Source organism: Mirounga angustirostris, unplaced genomic scaffold, assembly GCF_029215605.1.
Source record: "Mirounga angustirostris isolate CCGP_5_RB_7025 unplaced genomic scaffold, mMirAng1.0.hap1 SCAF_5, whole genome shotgun sequence".
In the NCBI taxonomy this organism is placed as follows: domain Eukaryota; kingdom Metazoa; phylum Chordata; class Mammalia; order Carnivora; family Phocidae; genus Mirounga; species Mirounga angustirostris.
The window spans coordinates 139,521,276-139,540,260 of NW_026991713.1; the positions used below are offsets into that span (position 1 = coordinate 139,521,276).

The 18,985-nt window shown below is 62.0% G+C and overlaps 1 protein-coding gene across 9 annotated transcripts; it reads right to left on the minus strand.

Annotated features, from left to right (window-relative positions):
• Positions 1-590: 590 nt before the first annotated feature.
• RHBDF1 (rhomboid 5 homolog 1) lies at positions 591-18,288 on the minus strand. Of its 9 annotated transcripts, XM_045874540.3 has the most exons (18): positions 18,141-18,286; positions 7,585-7,725; positions 7,385-7,515; positions 6,241-6,454; positions 5,630-5,839; positions 5,435-5,557; positions 5,205-5,362; positions 4,454-4,711; positions 4,226-4,337; positions 4,028-4,102; positions 3,777-3,938; positions 2,970-3,070; positions 2,754-2,817; positions 2,254-2,348; positions 1,996-2,071; positions 1,825-1,925; positions 1,543-1,696; positions 591-1,293 (listed from the first exon to the last, which is right to left on the minus strand). In XM_045874540.3, exons 1-18 carry the CDS (start codon positions 18,144-18,146, stop codon positions 874-876), a joined length of 2,601 nt encoding a protein of 866 aa, XP_045730496.1. In that variant the 5' UTR covers positions 18,147-18,286; the 3' UTR covers positions 591-873. The 9 variants fall into 9 exon arrangements, 7 of the variants coding, with proteins under 7 accessions (XP_045730496.1, XP_064448252.1, XP_064448250.1 ...); XM_064592182.1 differs by having other exon boundaries at positions 3,777-3,890; positions 7,385-7,725; positions 18,141-18,287; XM_064592180.1 differs by having other exon boundaries at positions 7,385-7,725; positions 18,141-18,287.
• Positions 18,289-18,985: the final 697 nt, after the last annotated feature.

An 18,985-nucleotide genomic window follows, 5' to 3' on the forward strand; every position in this document is an offset into this window, starting at 1 on the left:
TCACAGAGGGGAGGCAAGGGCAGAAAACGGTGCAGGTGAATCCAAAGGTCTAAAATGCTTCATTTGAGCCCTGTGCCCACACCATCCACTGGCCATAAGACCCTTTTACTGTGGTTTCTACAGCAAGGGGAAATAAAAGCAGATGGCTGGCTTTCAGTGTGTGCTTGGGGGGAAACAAGGGCCTTGCATCCAACAGTATGTGGATGAGGTCTCCAGCCTCAGCTCACAGGGTTCACGTATAGCAACACCCTTCACCCTTTGGCTCCTGCAAAAAGAAGTAGCCTGTGGCTGAACTTGGAACTGCTGGCTACAGAGGGAGCGCTGGGGTCAGGGTGCTTCTCCGTGGGGGTGGGGGGATGAATGTGACAGCAAAGCCATGGGTTCTTCTATCATTGTCAGCTGCCAGTCACCCTAAGGAAGGGGGGCAAGGTGCAGCCATCCACCTGGCTGAGGGGCTTCACTGGGAGGTACATTTGACACTTAGTTCCCCGCTTTGGGGAACTGTAAGTGGGAGGGGAGGGTGAGGAAGAGGCCTGAAGGACCTCCCTCCATAGCCCTAGCCAGAAACCAGAAAGACGAGGCAGCTCTGATAAGTTAGTGGCAGCTAAAACGCTCCCGGTCCATTTATTGGCCACATGAGGTGGTCGTCCAGAAACTAGTTAGAAGGTAATCATGGGAACTAGTGTAATAAATGCCCTGAAGTACGAGACATTCACCAGCGGTGAACAAGGCACAAGAGGTCAGTGTTCAGGAAACGGGCAGGCCGGCACACAGGGCTCGCGGGCCGAGAGTCCTGTGGCCTGTGAGGCTCGGGGCGGACAGCGTGCCCGGCTCTGGCCTGCTGGGGCTCACAGCCCCGGTGCCCCGGCCAGCTCAGTGGAGCTGGGCATCCAGCTCGTACTTCTCACAGAACTTGTCAGTGAAGGGGATGCAGGTGAGGAACTCACACCACTCACAGCGGACGGGGTAGAAGTAGAAGAGGACCACCAGGCCGGCCAGGAGGCCCAGGAAGACCACCTGAAAGACGATGATCTGGCAGCGCTTGCGGTACAGGTCAAACTTGCCGAAGCTGATGTAGGGCAGGAAGGCAAAGGACAGGAAGAGGCCGCTGATGAAGCCCGAGATGTGAGCGAAGTTGTCGATCCAGGGCAGCAGGCCAAAGGTGAACAGGAAGAGGACCACAGCCGACAGCTTGAAGAAGGCACGCCAGGGCCGTGCCAGGACCTGCCAGCTCTGGAAGAGCTCCACGAATAGGCAGGCCAGGATGCCAAACTGCGAGCCGGCTGGGCCCACCTGGCGACAGTGTGGGTGGCTGTGAGCTGGTGAGGCTGAGCAGATGACGCCCACCCCCAGCCTGGACCCACAGCCCCATCTCCCCATCCCGCCTCCCATGGCCCAGAGCGCGTCAAGATGGAGGAGCCAAAAGGAGATGCTCCCAGGCTGGACTCTCCAGGGACCCAAACCCAGTGCCAGACATGGACCCAGTTTAGGATGGGCAGCAGGTACACTCAGGAGGGTGCCCACCCTGGGGGATGCCCTTACCTCTGCCCGGTATGGCAGGAAAATGGCACTGGCCAGGTTACCAGTGACACCACTCAACAGGTAGATGATGGCTATGCGGTGCCAGCCTGCCAGCTTCTCCAGGTCCCGCAGGACGGTCATCTGGAAGCAGACGGACACCAGGCAGTGCAGGATCCTACGGGGGGGCAGGGGGTGGTACTCAGGAGGGAGGCCACCCCTTCACCATCTCTGGCCAGCCACTCCTAGGGTCCCTGGGGCCACTCACCCCACCTACCCCTGCTCAGCCCACATGGTATCACTTGCCCAGCGTGCAAGAAGAGGGACAGCCACAGGCGGTAGAACTGGTCAGGCACCTCAGGGTTGAGGAAGGGTAGGAGCCCACACACGTCATCCATGCAGTGCACCTGTGCAGAGTGGCCCATCAGCACCCGCTGTGGCTGGGGTGGGGGAGGGACACTCGCCACAGAGGCCTACCTGCGAGCACAGTGTGGCCTCCTCATGGAAGTAGCCCCTCATGAAGTCACAGTACTCCCGGGAGGTGATCTCACACCTGGAAGGTCAGGCCAGGGTTGAGAGGACTTGGAGAGGGGCCTGCTGGGGCCCAGGGCCAGAGGCAGCCGACTGCCACCCAGGCCCCTTGGTATCTCGGGTTATTTCCGAACTTGGTGAGGGAGAGGGACCGCAGGGCAATGTTCTGCACCCAGGAAAGGCTGTGCACACAAGCGCACCTACCTGCCCTTTGTGCCGATGCAGCAGGGCCGGCCCGTGAGGGCACAGTCCATGTGCAGGTGGTTGGTGTGGTTCCCAGCGCTGTTTTTGGTGCAGATCTGGGTCACAAATGGGGGAGAGCGGGGTTAGGGCCACCCCCAACCCTGAGCCCCACACCACGCTTGGGGATTGGGGCAAAGATGCACAGGTCCTAGGGTAGGAAACTGGCCTCCCTTGACCTCAGGCATGCTGCCACACCCTGAGACCGATGAGCCATCTGTCTAGTTGGAATAATGTCACTTGACCTCCCAAGCTTCCACCTGCTTCTCCCGTTCTGGCTACCTGCTCAGAGAAGCAGGTGTTGGGAGGTAGACAGGCTGGGCAAAGGCCTGGGGCACAGCATCTGAATATGCAGGGTGGTCCCATGATGGCTGTCTCTGGCATCACATCACTAATGGATGAAGTGTGGATTCCTCCCCAACATGACAACAGTGATTCCAAACAACCCTTTCACTCTGGCTCACCGGCCACTTGGTGATGTCATCTGGCCACTCGTGGGGGTCCTCTGAGGAGGGCTCATCACACACCCTGCGAACCCAGCATGTGGTCAGACCCCGCTTTATCTCCTTGGCATCCACACCTGTCCAACTCAACAACAAGGGGGGCTATACCCTCTCCCCCCACACCCCACAGAGCCATGGGCTAAGGTGGTAAAGGCGGGGGCAGGCAGCAAGACTGACCTGGGGTCCTGGTGGCAGACAGAGCCAAACTGCCTCTTGTGGCCGCCAAAGTCTGGGGCAGTGGGGTGTAAGGGCCACTTCACCCACACTGCCAGTGTGGACTGTGGGAGACACAGGGTCAACCCCTGGTCAGAGCCCACCCCTTACCAGCACCGTCAACAGGACGCAGGAATCACCCTTACCCACAACCCAATCTCAATGAAAGTGGTCTCGCTAGCTGTCAGTGGCCCCAGCCCATCTTCGGGCATGTTGGGAGACCTAACAGGATCTCAACAGCAGAATTCCTATTAGCTTCAGAATAGAAACCACCAGTCCGGGAACTGGTATAAACTACAGCAGCTCCGCACAAGATGATGTGATAAAAACCTGGATGGGGGGGCGCCTGGGTGGTTCCTCTGGTTAAGCATCCCACTCTTCGTGTCAGCTCCGGTCATGATCTCAGGGTCCTGAGACCGAGCCCTGCGGCCAGCTCTGAGCTCAGCGGGGGCCTGCTTCTCTCCCTCTGCCCCGCCCCCCGCTTGTGCTTTCTCTTTCTCTAAACAGATCTTCTTTTAAAAATTAAAAAAAAAAAAACCTGGATGAATCTTTTTTGCTTTGTGGGTCTCTTTTAATTGCTTAGGGGAAAGAATATGACACTACCACTTGTGTCAGAAACAAGATGCACACGTGCGGAAAGAGCGCCCCCAAATCAACGCCTGGCTACAACTGTCTGTGACGTGAGAAGCAGGAGATGGGGGAGGCAGGGAATGAAGGTGAACGGAAGGCCCTTGCTTTGAACCACAAACACACGGCAGTGGGGGCACCCACCGAGCACTCGTCCTCCGATGTCTGCACGCACCCCGACCGGTCGTTGCGCACGCAGCAGGCCGAGTGCTTCTCACGCTCCCGCGCGGCGCGGATAAAACTGTGCACCTGCGGGTCCTGGCGCATGCAGGGCGAGAACTTGGCACCGAGGTGAATGAGAGCCTCCTGCGGAGGAGTGGGATGTGCAGCGGTGGCCCTGGCCCCTGCCAGCCCAGGGTTCCCACCCTCCAGTGCCCACAAGGCCCTGCCCTCACCGAGCTGGGCCCGATCCAGAAGTTCTCCTGCTGCACATACTTGACGTTCTCATAGACCCCGCGGTTCCGCAGGACCTGGAAGGTTGGGGAAAGAGATGAGACAGATCCCGCTCCAGCCCTCTCCTCCCAGGGTGACGCAGGAGGCAGTTCAGAGCCTAGACTCCAAGGGTCTGGGCCGGGGAGGGTGCCAGGGCTCACCGAGTCCACGGTCTCATGCTGCGAGAAGCCCACAGGCGCGATGCCGTAGATGCACACGGCTAGAATGGTGACGAGCGAGTGCACGAAGGTGAGCCAGTAGGTGAAGAAGGGCCTGCAGGGTGGAGCGTCAGCAGAGGCGGCATCCCCAACCCAGAGAACCCGCCCCCAACCTGGAGCTTTGCCCGCTCGAAGCTGCAGCCCACCCCCACACCCGCACGCCATGCCTACCTGTGGTCATCCATGTCCTCGATCTGACGTTTGACATAGCTGTCGATACGCTTGCGGTAAGTGCGGTTGGTGAGCCGGCCTACCATGCCCAGCCCGTACGGCCGCTTCTCCCTGGCAAAGAACTTGCGCACGGGCATCGCAATGCGCTGGCCCCGCCGCTGACCCGCCGTGCTCACTACCTCCTGCCGTAGCCGCACCTTAGGTTGCGGGGCTACTGCTCCACCCTCCTTCTGCTTCCGCCAGCCTCGTTCTAGGGGCCTGGGGGGAAGGGGCGCAGTCAGCCCCCGCCCTAGACGCCCGACCTGCTGCAATCCCTCCTGCACGGGGCCGACCCTCCCGCTCGGTCTTGCTCCTGTCTAGCAGTGAAGGCTCCGTGCAGCCATTCAGCCTCCTCCCAACCAGTAAAAGCAATCCTGAGCCCCTCTGGGGTGGAAGAGGTAGAGCCTGACTTACATGAGGTTCCCTGACAGTCTGCAAGTACTAATCACAACCCTCTCCTCCTCCCTGCAGGACTCCGCCCAGCCTGTGGGTTCTGGGATCATGTGCCCGTCCCGCAGGTGGGCAGCTGAGCCTTGGAGGGTGCCCGGCCCTGGGTCCCATAGCCACAGTGCACAAGCTGGGCTCACATTCCACAATCCTTCCCTCAGCCCTCCTGGGCACCAGTGTCCCAGGGCCCAGCCACTCTGACGGCCAAAAGTCTGGCCCCCTGCCCTCCCCTCCCCTCCCCTCCCCACGGGCCAGCGGCACTCACAGCATCAGATGGCTGCGCTCAAGTTCACTGCGGTCCAGGGCCCCACCCGTGAGGTCGGCCTGCTCCATGGCTTTCTCCCAGTCCTTGAGCGCCGCCTCCGAAGGGGACTCGAACACCTCGTCTGGGTACGTGGACAGCTCCTCATGGAGGACTCCTTCCTGAGCAAACATAGGCGATCAGGGTGGGCCACGCAGACAGAGGGGTGGCGGGTGATGCCCCTGTGCTCTTACCCGGGCAAAGAAGGACGTGTCCAACTCGTCGGGGAAGTCAGCTGTGTCCTCCTCCAGGAAGCTGGCAGGAGTAAAACTTCGGCGCTGCGCCCGGCGCAACGTGCCATCCCTAACAGAGCGGCCCTGCCAGCAAGGAGGTGAGCATGCGGCGTGCTGGCCGCCGCGTTCCCAGCCTGCCCCGGCCCCCGCACCCACCTTCATCAGGGCCGCGGCCGCCCGGAAGCTCATCTTGGCCACCGATTCGCGCTTGCGTCGCCGCGGGAACCGGCTGCAGCCCGAGCGGGAGCTGGAGAAGGAGCAGAAGGAAGCGGCACCAGGCGTGACAGGCGTGTGCGGGGTACTCAGGCCGTCAGCCGTGTCATCCGCCACGCGGAAGGCCCGGCCCCGGGCCAGGGGGTCTACGATCTGGCAGACGGAAGGAGATGTAAGAGTCCAGGCCTGGGCTGTGGCTGTGGGGGCCCCTTCCCCACCCTAGACCCCGCTGTGGAGAACATAGCTGCCCCTCCTTCCCACCCCCCAGCAGGTCCCTGGATGGCTGTGCAGGGGGCTAGGAGGGTCCCCGTCCTCACTCATGAGGCCTTTACAATGCTGTGCATCCTGGGATGTTCTCCCATCCTGATCCCAGGACCCTGTCCCCTCCTCCAGGCCCCAGTTCCCAGAGAGTATCTTAGGTGCCTTTCTGGGACCATGTGACTGCCCCCACGCCAGGAGCTTCGCAGAGTCTCCTGTCTTCAGGTCGGCCGTGTCCCCAGCCCCGGCCCAGGGAACAGAGAGAGGCTGGTGGGAGGCAGCAGGGCTGGGCATACCTTCTGCATGCCCAGCTGGCACGGCCCCACGTACAGCGGAGGGGGCGTCTCAGTGCTGGCCAGAGACACATTGTCCTGGCTGGGCAGGTCCAGCTCCCGGATGACCTGGGGCTTCAGCTTTCCATAGCGCTGACTGCAGTGGCGGATGCTTTTCCGCTGCCACTTCTGGGTGCTGTCACTGTCCTTGCTCACTCCGAACCAGTCCGCGGTGCCCCTGCCACGGGAGGGTCTCAGCAAGGGGAAGCCAGGTCGTCCCCTGGCCCCGCCAGGGCGGACAACATGCCCCAACCCAAGCCTCCAATCACGCCCGGGGCCTGGGGCCTGGGGCCAGGTGTGCTGGGTCTAATTAAGAGGATGGATGGGTTCCGGCCCTGGCCACCCCCTAAGCAATTAGCCAACTCCAAATTCCCACTAGAAGCGCAGATGGCAGGCCTTGCCCAACTGAGTATTTTACACCGATCCTCAGCCCATCCCAGAGAGGGGGGTTCATGGGGAGACACTGAGTCCACAGATGGCACGCAGAGCTCAGCCCTTCACCAGAGAGCTTGGCCCCAGGCAGCAGTTTGACCTCAGACTCCACAGAACTCAGGCAGTGGGCACTGCAAGGCCAGGCAAGCTGTCCACACCTCTTGGACATGCAAGGAAAAACACCACCAGGACCTGCTGTTAGGAACCCCAGGGAACACCAAAGGCACTGGTAGCCCCCAAGAGATCGCAAGCCATGCACACGCCACCTGACGTCCACACACTCACGCCCTGCCCCAGGTACCTGAGCAGGGACCGAGAGAGAGAGCGGCGCTGTGGCAGAGCCCTGCGGGCAGCGGGGGGACCCAAGAGGGGCAGAGTGTGGACACGCCCAGAGCGCACCTGCCGGCTGTCCAGGGGCCAGGGCGTTGGGATGGGAGAGACAGAGAAGGAGACAGGGGGAGGTGGTGGGGAGCAGGGAAGGTGGCAGGTGAGAGCAGTTGGTCCCCAGAACAGGAGGAGGACAGGGTGACATGGGGAACAAGATGGAGGAGACAGCCGAGACAGGAGGGACCCTGGCTCCGGTCCCAGCCCCCGTACCCAGAGGGGACAGTTCTGCCTGCCTCTGCCCCCCGGCCCCCCAGCCCCCACGGGCGGAGCCGCCACGGCAGCCGAGTACCTGCGGATGGTCTGCGTGATGGACATCTGGCGCTGCAGCGGCGGCCGCCGGAGCTCATGGTGGGACGCGGGGACGTGGGCCGTCTCGGCAGGCATACTCACACTCCGCAGGAAAGCCTGCCGTCTCAGGGGCTGCGCCGTGGGGTCACAGTGAGGAGGCTGGACGGGGCACACGCCCAGCCCCTGCCCAGCAGTGCCTACCTGGAAGAAGCCGGGTTCCTCTGTTGCCGGGGGCACCACAGCCGGGATGTCCAGCCTCAGCCAGGGTGGCTTCTTGCGCTGCAGGCTGCTTGTGCTGTCCCTGCGGGCCTCGCTCATGGCGCCAGGTGGGGCACGGCAGGCCTGGGAGGGGGACGGTGATTCAGTGCTGACGGACCTCTCAGGGGTCACTGGGCCCAGGGAGGGTCCTGGCCCCGATGCAGCAGTCCTCCTCTGTGCTCAGCACCGATCTGCTCCGTGCCTGCTTCGCCCGTCCCTGGAGACACCGCGGGGCACGAACTAGGCCCTCACAATACAAATCCATTCATGTCCAAAGAGAGAAATTCAGGACAAGTATTTGAGCATCTACGATGAGCCACTCCTAGGTGCTCAGGGACACACTGGTGGAGAAACAAGGAGACAAAAACAGACAAAATCCCTGCCTCTCTGGAGCTTACGGTCCAGACAAAAAACCTGTAAGTACAGGGTGCTTGGTGGCTTGGTTGGTTAAGCGTCCGACTCTGGCTTTCGGCTGGGGTCATGATCTCAGGGTCGTGGAACTGAGTCCCACTCAGCACCGAGTCAGCTTCTCCCTCTCCCTCTGCTCCCCCCACTGCCCCGCCGCTTGCACTCTCTCTCTCTCAAATGAGTAAATAAAATCTTTAAAAAAAAAAACAAAAAACTATAGGGGCGCCTGGGTGGCTCAGTCGGTTAAGCATGTGACTTCAGCTCAGGTCGTGATCTTCGGGGTCCTGGGATCAAGCCCTGCGTTGGGCTCCACACTCAGCGGGGAGCCTGCTTCTCCCTCTGCCCCTCCCCCTACTTGTGCTCTCTCATTCTCTCAAATAAATAAATAAAATCTTAGAAAAAAACCAAAAACCTATAAGTAAGTAGAGACACCATGTTAACACGTGACAAGTATGATAGGGAAACATAGCACGTTACAGTTGCTGGGGCATGGATGTCTCCCTGGAAGGTGACATCTAGCAAAGACCTGAAGGTGGTGATGGAGTGAACAAGGCTGCTGGAGAGGGCAGAGTTGCTCCTCACACAGGGAACAGCCAGTGTGAAGATCTCAGCGAGTGTGCACACAGGCCGGCTGAGGGTCTCGCCCCAGTCTGTACATGGAGCAAAGCTCAAACCTGTCTGACCCAGACCGCACCCTCTTCCCCACCATGCCGTCTGCTCCGAAGACAGAAGGCCCCTGCACCCATGACAGGGGGGTGCGACCCCTGCATCTCACGGAGGAGTGGCCACGGGGCTTCCCCATCCGGGAGCTCCCACCTGCAAGGGACCTTCTGAAAGCCACCTGGGCGCAGATGCTGCCGGGACCACCAGGGGGCGTCGCGCACCGAGAAACAGACACACGGCGCGCACCCCCCTCAGCATCTGAGACACAGGGCAAGGGCCCAGGACCCAGAGCAGAAAGGCCAGGGCTTGATGTGGGCCTCCACTGCCTGGCCATGTGAGTGAGGCAACGACTATGTGACCATGGCCTCTCTGGCGCTCTACTCCCTGCTTACAAAAGGTCACTTTCAGGGCTGCTCTGGTTGCCCCTCCCCAAAGAAGGACCACAGGGTGTCTGGAAACGGGAGATCCAAAGCACATTGTGGGGCATGGAGAGCAGGGAAGTGGCCGAGCAAGAGTCGGAGGGAAGAGACTCCAAAATTCCTCCACTGCATCCAAGAGCTAGGGAACCAGACAGACTCTGAAATTCGGGTTGGGGGTGGCACCTGGGTGGCCTCTGACTTGGGCTTAGGTCATCATCTCAGCGTGCTGGGATGGAGCCCCGTGGTGGCGGGCTCCGCACTCAGCTTGTCCCTCTGCCTCCCCCACCCCCACCACCACCCCGCTCGTACTCTCTGTCTCTCAAATCAATAAAATCTTAAAAAAAAAAAAAATTCGGGTTTAGGAACCCACCCACAAATGCCTCTAGAAACGACCTCCCTTGCACTGCCTGAGAAGATGTAGAGAAAACCCCACCCCTGCCTTACAAATAGGCAAACTGAGTCCTACAGAACAGGGGCTTGCCTTACCTGAGGTCACGTATTCGGGTGGCATAACTGGACACAGGCCCAGAATGCTGCCCACAGCTCCTACTGGACTTACACAGAACAGGGAAGGCCAGAATTCTGTTCGGAGCAACTCCCAGCTTTTTACTGACCTGAGAAGGTCGACCTACACAGACCCAGAGGGCATGGAATGCTGCCCTCCACAAAACAGGGGCAGCCCCAGGTACTGCGTACAGCTCCTTCCGGCCCTGGACCCAACGCTGGGGATCCACAGGCTGGGTGCCAGAGGGCTGGCCTCTCCAGGAGCCCCCCCCCCCATACATTCCCAGCACCTCCAAGTGATACTGGCTGGTCCTCGACTTCGGAGTCCAAGGAACCTCTGGCAGCTGTTCGGCTTACACCACCACCCACACCCATGCCCCTACCAGTTCCCACTGCCCCCATGGCCTCTCCTCACAGCTCCCGCCCGCCTCAGGGCTCGAGTCACGCCCCGCCCCTGCACACGCATTCTGCCCAAGGACCCACAGCCTTACTCAGGCTGGCCCCACCCTGACAGATGCTCCCAGCCCTGGATCTCCGGGCACAGCTCAGGGCATCAGCCACGTGTGGGCTGTCCTGTGACTGCCGGGCCCACAGTGCCCAAGACAGGCCTGGTCCAGAGCCACTGTTCAGGAGACATTGGTCACTAATGCGCACGGACTGGCAGGGGCCTGTCCTCACCATCTGGAGTGATGTGGGGTTCCTGGCGGGGTCTGGTAGGAGTAGCTGAACACAAGCCGAGGTCAGGGCAGGGGGAGCCCAAGCCAAGAAGTGGGAAAAGGGTGGTGAGGTACCCAGGGACTCAGACATTCCCCAGCCCCTCCTAGCCTGGGCCTACAGCTGGCCCCAGGAACACAAGAACCATTGAGCTCATGAGGGAGGCACCAGATCCCTGCCCGTGTGCCCAGATCTCCCAGGGTCCCTCACCTCCACCCAAGTCCTTCCTGTTTTGGGGGTGGAAGCAGGAGGGTGCTCTGTAACCCACAGGGCTCCAGGATCCCCACCATGCCCCCAGTGCTGCAGGGTCCTGGTCTGCCCCAGCCCTCTGTGCATAGTTTCCCATCTGGGCCTCAAGTGGGTGGGATCCACAAGGGGGGGTGCTCCACAGTGGGCCCCAGGGGTGTGGGGGAGGGGCGGGCCCAGAGGACAAAGAGTCTGGGCTGGGGAGGGGCACCGCGCCCACCCAGGGGAGACAGTGGCTCAGTGTCCAGGCCTCCCCCAGGCACACAGTGGGCTCTTGTTCCCAGACAGCCCCTCAGGGGGGAATCCCAACAGCATCTCTGCTCTGCTGACCCCCTCGGTGCGGGAAGAAACGGCAGCCCCAGGGAGGGCCTGACTGCTCGGGGTCACACATCATCTGAGTCACTCTGGCGACAGTCAATGCTGCCCACCCAGGGCCCAGCCCCATCAGGAGACCCCTAACTGGGCATCCAGAAGTGAGCTAGAAAGTGCTGACAACTGCTCAGCAAATGCTAAGGGTGGGGACCGAGCTCAGCAAGGGGGCACGAAACAGGGGCAGACACAACACCCAGGCACTCCGGGCAGCACAGGACAAGCGTGGGGCTCATGACGAGGGCCCCGCAGAGTCACAGGACCACCAGGGCTGCTTTAAATGGATGGAGAGTACTAGGAGTAGCTACAGCCTCAGGGCAGAGGGCTGGGTGGGGAGCAGGGGCAGGTCCTACTGAAGCACGTGCCTGCCCTGGGGATGAGCGGAGACCTTCTGGGGGGCCACATGCACAGACAGAAGACAGGGCCAGGAAGCCAGGGGAGAGCCTGGCCTGAGACACCGGGCAGACCCTGCTCACCTTCACCACCTGCAAGCCTCAATTTTTGTCTGGCACACAGAGGTGCTTGAGAAGCAGCGGCTGAACCAAACGCCCGGGCTGGTCAATGCCTGCCGGCTCTGCGGGGCTCCCTGAGGGCAGCCAGAGGAGGAGAGGAGAGGGGAGCCCGAGGAGGAGAGGAGAGGGGAGCCCGAGGCCCAGGAGCATGTACGACCAGAACACTAGCCACGGGAGGCACCTGGCCGTGGGAGCCTTCGGAGATGCCCAGTTTGGTAGGGTGTAACCAAGACGCAGGAGGAGACTGGGGAGCAGGTGTGGCCTGCCCCAGCCTGGACAGTGGCCAGAGCCACTATGAGACTGGATCCTCAGGTGCGAGCGGCGGCCACCAAGGCACTCGGGCCTGCTCAGCCAGCTGGCAGGACGATGCCAGCAGGGGCGGCTGGAGGCTGCGTGGAGAGCCGGGATGGCCCAGCCCCAGGACAAGACCCACCAAGCCCCGGCCCCGCCCTGCCCAGGGGACCGCCCACCGCCAAGGTCAACTGGAGCAATGGCCCCACCCCAGGACACCTGCCCAGGCGTGTCCCCAGCTCACCGGAGCATGATCCCAATGCTCCAGCCTCCACACTAGAGTCCTGACCTCGGACCCCCACTCTTCTGTTTGACCCCTAATCTGATGCCCAACCCCCAAAATGCCCTGCAAACGGGGATCACTAGCCGAGTGGCCTCCCAGAATCCAGGCCTTCACCACCCACATGCTACCGTGTAGCAAAGCAAGTCACCTGGCCTCGCTGTGCCTCTCTGTCTCATGTATAAATGGCATCATGCTAAAAATGGTACTGGTCGGGTCCTCAGCCCTCCTCAACCCTCCCAGACCTCGCCGCTTCTCTGTGAAGGAAACGAGCTCAGAGAGCAGCAGGGCAGGCCCGAGACCTAGCTGATGGCCTGCACAGTGCCCTCTGCCCATCCCCAAGGGGACACGTCCATCCCTACCTCCCGGTGTCACCCGTCACAGGACAGACGTCACCCCAGACAGGTATGCAGAAGGCCAATAACAGAACAGGAGGTTCCCTGCTACAGGAGGCCCCGAAGGCACAGGAATCCCTGGTGATAATTACACGCCGGGACCTAACCAGGGAGGGTGGTGCAGAGGAGGCTCTAGCCCTGGGGAGGGCTGCTGCCCAAAAGCTCAACAGGCACGTACGGACCTGGGGGTCCCTGACAACCAGAATCAAAGCCCTGGACCCCACTGGCTCTGGCAGGGGCTGAGAGGGTGAATACACCCCAGGTTGGGGAGCCCCAAAGCTCAGAGAGGTGGCAGGTCCGTGCCCCACAGTCAGCAAGCCAGCAAGGGCGCAAGGGAAGAGACTTAGCTATAGCAGATTCTGGCTTCGACAACCTGAGGTCTAGCTGGGTCTCGGGAGTTAGGTGAAAGCCTCCCCCCAAGCTGCAGAGGGGAAAGGCCCACATTCTACCAACATGCCTGGCTCAAGGGCAGATGAGCAGCCGGACCACCACTCAGCGCCCCCAGAAGTTCCCCCACTGACTTGACGCACGTGTGCTCCCGGTGCCCTGACACCCTCGGGCTTAGCGAGCTCCTCCCCAAATGGGCCAGCTCCTGGATAGTACTAGAGAGGTCCCAGGAGGGGACACCAAGTCCTGAAGTCTGTTGTAAGAGCAGAAACGGCTTGTCGTCAGAAGCCTGGCACACCTGCCGGAAACCTGGGTCTAACTGACCCTGCTGACCTATCACAAGCCCTGGGAAGGGTCCTCTGTACCATCTTCCAGATAAGAAAACTGAGGCTCAGAGAAGCCAGTCACCACCTGAGGTCACCGAGCCTCCAAGGGGGGGGTCAAAACCTTGGACAATGTCTGCCCAGGAGATGGGGTCCAAGGGACCCGTGTGCCTGCCTAGCTGGCCCTGGCCACAGCCCCCCAGGGCCCCCAACTCCACCCTGTCCTGACCCAGAGCCTTTCAGCTCAGGGAGGAGGGGTCGCCCTCAAACACACCCAACCCAGAGAACAGGCCGAAGCCAGGGAATATGATCCTTGGGTAGAAAGTGGATCCTGTCACAGACACCGAAGCTGGAAGGGGAGCACCTCACATCCAGGGAGAGGAGCAACGGGGTGTGCCCAGAGCAGTCAATGGGAGCTGAGAAGACCCTGACAGGGGGCCCTAAAAGGCAGGGAAGACCTGGGTCATCCCCTCTGAGCCAAGGGCCCCCCGAGAATATGAGTTCCCAAGGACAGCAACTTGGCCGGACACTAATGCTGCGTGAGGGATTCTGGTCATGGCAATTCTCCAGCTCGGCTGCCCTCAGTCAGCCTGTCTGCACAATGGGAGACTGGTTGGCTGCTTGGAAGGGTTGGGATGGGGCCTGGGGCCCCGCATCTTAAATTTGGGGCCCCTTGACTCCTGTGCCCACCTACTAGCCCTGCCCCGTTCTCAGGGAAAAGAACCTAGCTTGCCCAGAATGGCCCCTGGTGGCAGGGGGCTCAGCTGAGGGGCCTCTTGGACCCCAGCCAGCTATTGGGTTCCCCACCTTCCTCCTAATTTCTGGGGGCTCTCTAGGGGGCTGGGGCTGGCTCCAGGGGGTGGGGAGAACCCAGCATCTAGCTGGGCCAAACCTGAAAAGCCAGTTTCATCCTTGAATCTTCTCAGTCAGGAAGTCCCAAGGTTGGGGGGGGGTTTTCCCAGCACAAGGCTAGGGCCTCGGGATCCAGGCCCCGCCCACCCGGACAGACAGAGACACACAACCCAAGCTGCACCGAACGAACTCGGGTCAGGAACCAGCTGGGCCTTGGGCAGGCATGGCTGCGAGATCCCCTGCCCATTCCCCATCCAGCCACAGACAAGCCCGCAGCAGGACAGACAGCTAGGCCGTCCCCCGTCCCCCGAGCACCTGAGGTCCAGCCATCTTCCCTGCCAATAGAAGGCCTGCCTCTAGGCACGCCCCCACGCCCCCCACCTCCGCTCCTCTAGGCCACTGAACACAACGCAGCGGGGTCTTAGGGAGTAGCTCCCCGGTCCCCGCAGTTCCAGGATTTACAGAGTGGGGACACAGGGGTTGTGAAGTCCCCCGCCCCTAGCCCCCCAACTACTGCTATTACTGATGATCCTATTCCCGTCCCCTGCGAGGACGGCTGGGACAGGGACGGTCCCGAGGAGTCCCACCCTCGGAGCTGGAGTTTCGACTTGGAGCACCACCCACCGGTGGCGGCCGGGACGGAAAACGTCAAGGGGGGGAGGGCACAGCTCGGAGGAGCCTGGGGACACCCCCAGACTCCGAGCCCGCCCGCTCCCAGGACCCTCAGCTGTTGGGCGGGGGCTGGAGCCGAGCTGTCCGGCCCGGTCAGGCCGCCGGGACGTGCTAATCCGGCCCTGGGCTATTTTTGCGGCGCGCTGGGTTAGGAATCCCGGGCTGGGCCGCCTCCGCGGGTGGCTCGGGAAACTCCGGGACGGAAAGTCCGGACGCCGCGGGCGGCAACTCGCCCGGACCCGGACCCAGGCCTGGACCCCGCGCCCGGCCCGACCCCAGCCGCTGCCAGCGCCTCTGGCCGTGGCGGGCTGAGCACGGGCCCCGCGCGCAGCGGACGCGGCCCCGGAACCCGCCCGGCCCGCGGAGCCCTGCGCCCCGCTCGCGGAGCCCTGCGCCCCGCTCCCGGCGCGCTCACTCACCGCCGCCGCCGGCACCGGGGGGTCCTCGGGGATCCTGGGGGCTCCGGGGAGGGGCTGCCGCCGCCGGCCGGGAGGGCGCCCGCGCCGAGTCCCCGCCCGCGCGCCCGTCCGGCCCGCCCGCCCGGGAATGCCATGGAGCGAGGGGCGTGCGCGCCGGGGGCGGGCCCGGCCGGAGGGGGCGGCCGCGCTGACTCAGGGCTCAGGAATGCGCGCGGCCCGCCCGGCCCGAGTCACCTCCTCCGGGAAGGCCGCTGGGCTCCGCTCTCCCGTGTGTCCGGCCGCGGGGATAGCTGTGGCTGGGGGTCTTGGCCGCCTTGGCCGCCTTGGCCGGGGAGGGAGGACCTAGTGGCCCAACGGGACACAGCCTCCGCGTCAATGGAAGTCCTGGGCTCCTCAGCCTCTCCCCGCCTCTAGGGTGAGGCCTGACCTTATGCTGCCTTGACTTGTGCTTGAGAAAGGGGGGAAGGGGCAGGTGTGGGACAGTGTCCCTGGATCTCCTGTAAACCGAACCACCGACCTCCTCTGAAGGTCCACACTAAATCACTCACCCTACATGCACCCGGTCCCATGGGAGCACTCACACACTCATACAACACGTGCTCACGCATCCGTGCAGGCACACGCCCACATGCTCTAACCACGTATCCACACACACGCGTTTACAGAGGCAAACGCACACCTTCACAGCCCCTTCCATTCAGTTACACACATGCACACACCGCAACTGTACACTCCCACTCATGTGTTTACCCAGGGCTGCACACACACACTCACAGCAAGGGCAGGTTCAGAGCAGTGGGCCCCTCCCCGGACCCCTATGCTCCCCGCAGTCACTCCCAGGCCGGGCTGGGCCTGCAGCCCCCCAACCCGAACCCGTCAGGGCAGAGGTGGTACTGCTGGTTTCCACTCCGCACGCTTCGCTCTCCCAGAGCTTGCCCACTGCTCCGGGGGCGCTCATCCCTGCCTCTCTGAGTCGGACACGAAACGACCCATCTGCTTGAGGCTGAGGTGTGGGTGGGAATTTCCCAGCATCCCTCTCTCTTGACTTTGCAGGACTATGTGGGGCTGAACCACTCAGAGGACGACCAGGCAAGGGGGGAGGGGAGTGCCGACAGCAGGGGACAGTCAGGGTACCCAGGCTGCCTCACGATGGTCTCCCTTATGGCCCTGGAGAAAACAGAACTGGGACCACAGGTCTCCTGAGGACCCTTTCACTAGTTGCCAGAACACCTTGGGGCACCAGTGGCCCCGCACCTCAAGCCTTGCAGTGCCTACGAAGATGGCCTTTGCTGTTCTGGGACCAGGTGGCACTGGCCCTCTCTGAACAGAGTCGCTGCACCGTCAGCAAGTCATGGCGGGCCTGACTGCACACAAGACCCCGTTCTTGACTACACAGAAAATAACGTTGATGGCGTGAGGTGGCAGCCACCTTACGGGCTGGCCCTGGAACCTGGGCAAGGGGCAGAATCCTTGATCATATCCTCTCCCATACCAGGGGACAAAGCGGTGCCTCCTGGATGAACACAGGCGTATCAACACAATTCTCAGGTAGCTTTGGAGGAGTTATAGGAGGACTCCTTCACTGGGGGTGGGGAGGGTGACTACAGGTGGGGACACAAGGCAAGAGGGCGGCTGCCCAGTGCTGATGCTCATGGCCCCTGCAGCCTACACGTGCCACTCCTCCCATGCCAGGCTTTCGGCCAGACAGGACAGTCTCTCCATGCCAGGCATTCTCGGGCATGCTCGACCCCTGCCAGGGATCAGCAGGTCCCGCCCACCTGGATGCCCAGGCAAGCCTGGCAGGGTCAGCGGTGGGGTCATTTCTGGAGTCCAGGGCCTGGGCTCGCCTCCAAAGCATGCCATGGCTGGGCATCCAGTGTTGGCAGGTCCCCTCTTGCAGCAGTCTATGCGTTCAGTGACAGGTAAATGGCCTCCCCTGTGTTCATTCAAGTCACCTCCTCCGAAGGGTCCTCTTGGTTCCTGAGTTTAAGTGGGATTCCCAGCAGCCTCTGTCACAAATCCTTGCCCCTCACAGGTGCTGTTCCCAAGGCATTACCCCAGTATACCCTGGCAGGCAAATCCAGGAATTCCCCAGGTTCTCAACCCACCCCGGCATCCTGAACAAGGACCTTGGAATCAAAGGATGGTGCAAGCAGAGGCCTGGACCTAGTCCACACGGACATATGTATCCATACGTGTATGCTCTGCCTCATGTCTGCCCCACTGCCCTATGCTCTGGTGGCGCCCCTTCATGGAAAGCCAGCTCCCAGTCCCTCTCCTTCCTCTTCCTCCCAGCCCTAGAGAAATGGAAATCAACTGCAACTGCCCAGCATGTGGACAGGTGACTGGGGGTGGGTGGATATCTGGACCACCCCCGTGGCTGTGGACTTCACCCTAGGACCTGAGGGGGTAAGATCCCAACCAATAGGAGGAGTTGCCATCAGCTACCCTGGAGTCCTCAGCTCAGCAGGCCAGTTCCTGGGCTTTGGGGAGCCTGGGTGGGCCCAGCTCCAGCCCCTGGCTCTTTGGGGAAGAGATGAAAGTGGGCCAGGCCAGCCAGGGGCCTGAAGTAACCGACTGTTCCGGAGGCAGCGGCCCCTCCCCGTGTCTCAGCGCATGGCAAGGGGTCCCATAAGCACCTGGGCCCAAGGCTCAGCACACTGGCAGCACAGCCCCAGAAAGGAAGGAGGCAGCCTCCACACACCTCCTTCGGCCACCCTCTCTGCCCAAGGAGGCTCTGACCCCCACAGAGCCCGTCAGATGCAGAGAGCCTTGGAGGCCAGTTGGGATACGAGAACCTCTGAGAAGCTGCCGGAGGGCCCTCCGCCATCTGACATGGAGCCCACTGGGCTCTGACCCGACTCTCTCCCTTCCACGGTATCAGCATCCTTACATTAAAGGACGCCGAGCCAGTGCGCTGGGTGCCCTGGGTCAGTGCTGGTGCTGGAACTGTGGACTCTGTACTCTGCTTTTTCTCTCAAGGCTTCAGTCACTGGCAGCCCACCCCAGCACTGATCCCTTTCAAAGCATGAAGGGTGTCCTCACCTCCATCTGGCACGGACATCCTCCAACACACCTCTCTCGGCCCAGCTGCAGGGCACACTGGGGACAGAGAAGGCCCTAGGCCCCTCCTCCCGCCAGGACCACCTCCTCTCACCCCCAGCCAGCCTGCCCAACAGGCCACAGTGGAAACGCTCAGCCCACCACTTCCAGCCTGTGGTGGAGCCCCAGACCGCGAACCAGGAAGTGGGGGCGGGGCAGAGGAGGGCCCACCCTGGAGAGGTTTCGCAAGCCCCTGCACTCGGCGGGAACATCTGGATAAAGTGCGTTGCTGGCACCAGCTCTGCCTCCTCCTGGGGCCCCGGCTGTGCTCTAAGCCTCTCCTCATTCCCAAGGTGGGGGTAAAACACCCCTTCGGGAACGGGTAGACGCCCCATGATTTCTACAAGGACCACGCACCATTTGTGAAATCAGAATAAAAATTAATACAGACGGCACCCACCCTGCCCCAGCCCTCACCAGGAGGATGGGGCCCAGCGGGGACCTCAGTTTCCCTCCCAGAGAGAGGAAGAGGGGAAAGGGAGGAGAGGAGGGGGACTGGGCACAAAGGAAGGCAGGAAGCAGGCGTCATTGTTTGGGCCGAACGGCTGCGGGGGGGTAAGAAGGAAGACAGGGGTGGGAGTCACAACTAGGCCTGCCTTCCAAGCATGGATTTATGACACATTGCCCACCCCCGGAAGCGGCACAGAGTGCCACAAACAGCTGGGTGGCTTCCAGCAGGCAGCTGGAAGGCTGGGGCCCTTCCTCCCCAGGAAGTCCTGGTGGGAGCCCTGAGGGGAGGGGGCCAGCAGCGCTGTTGGGCCTGGGCCTGGGCCCAGCCTGGAGTTCAG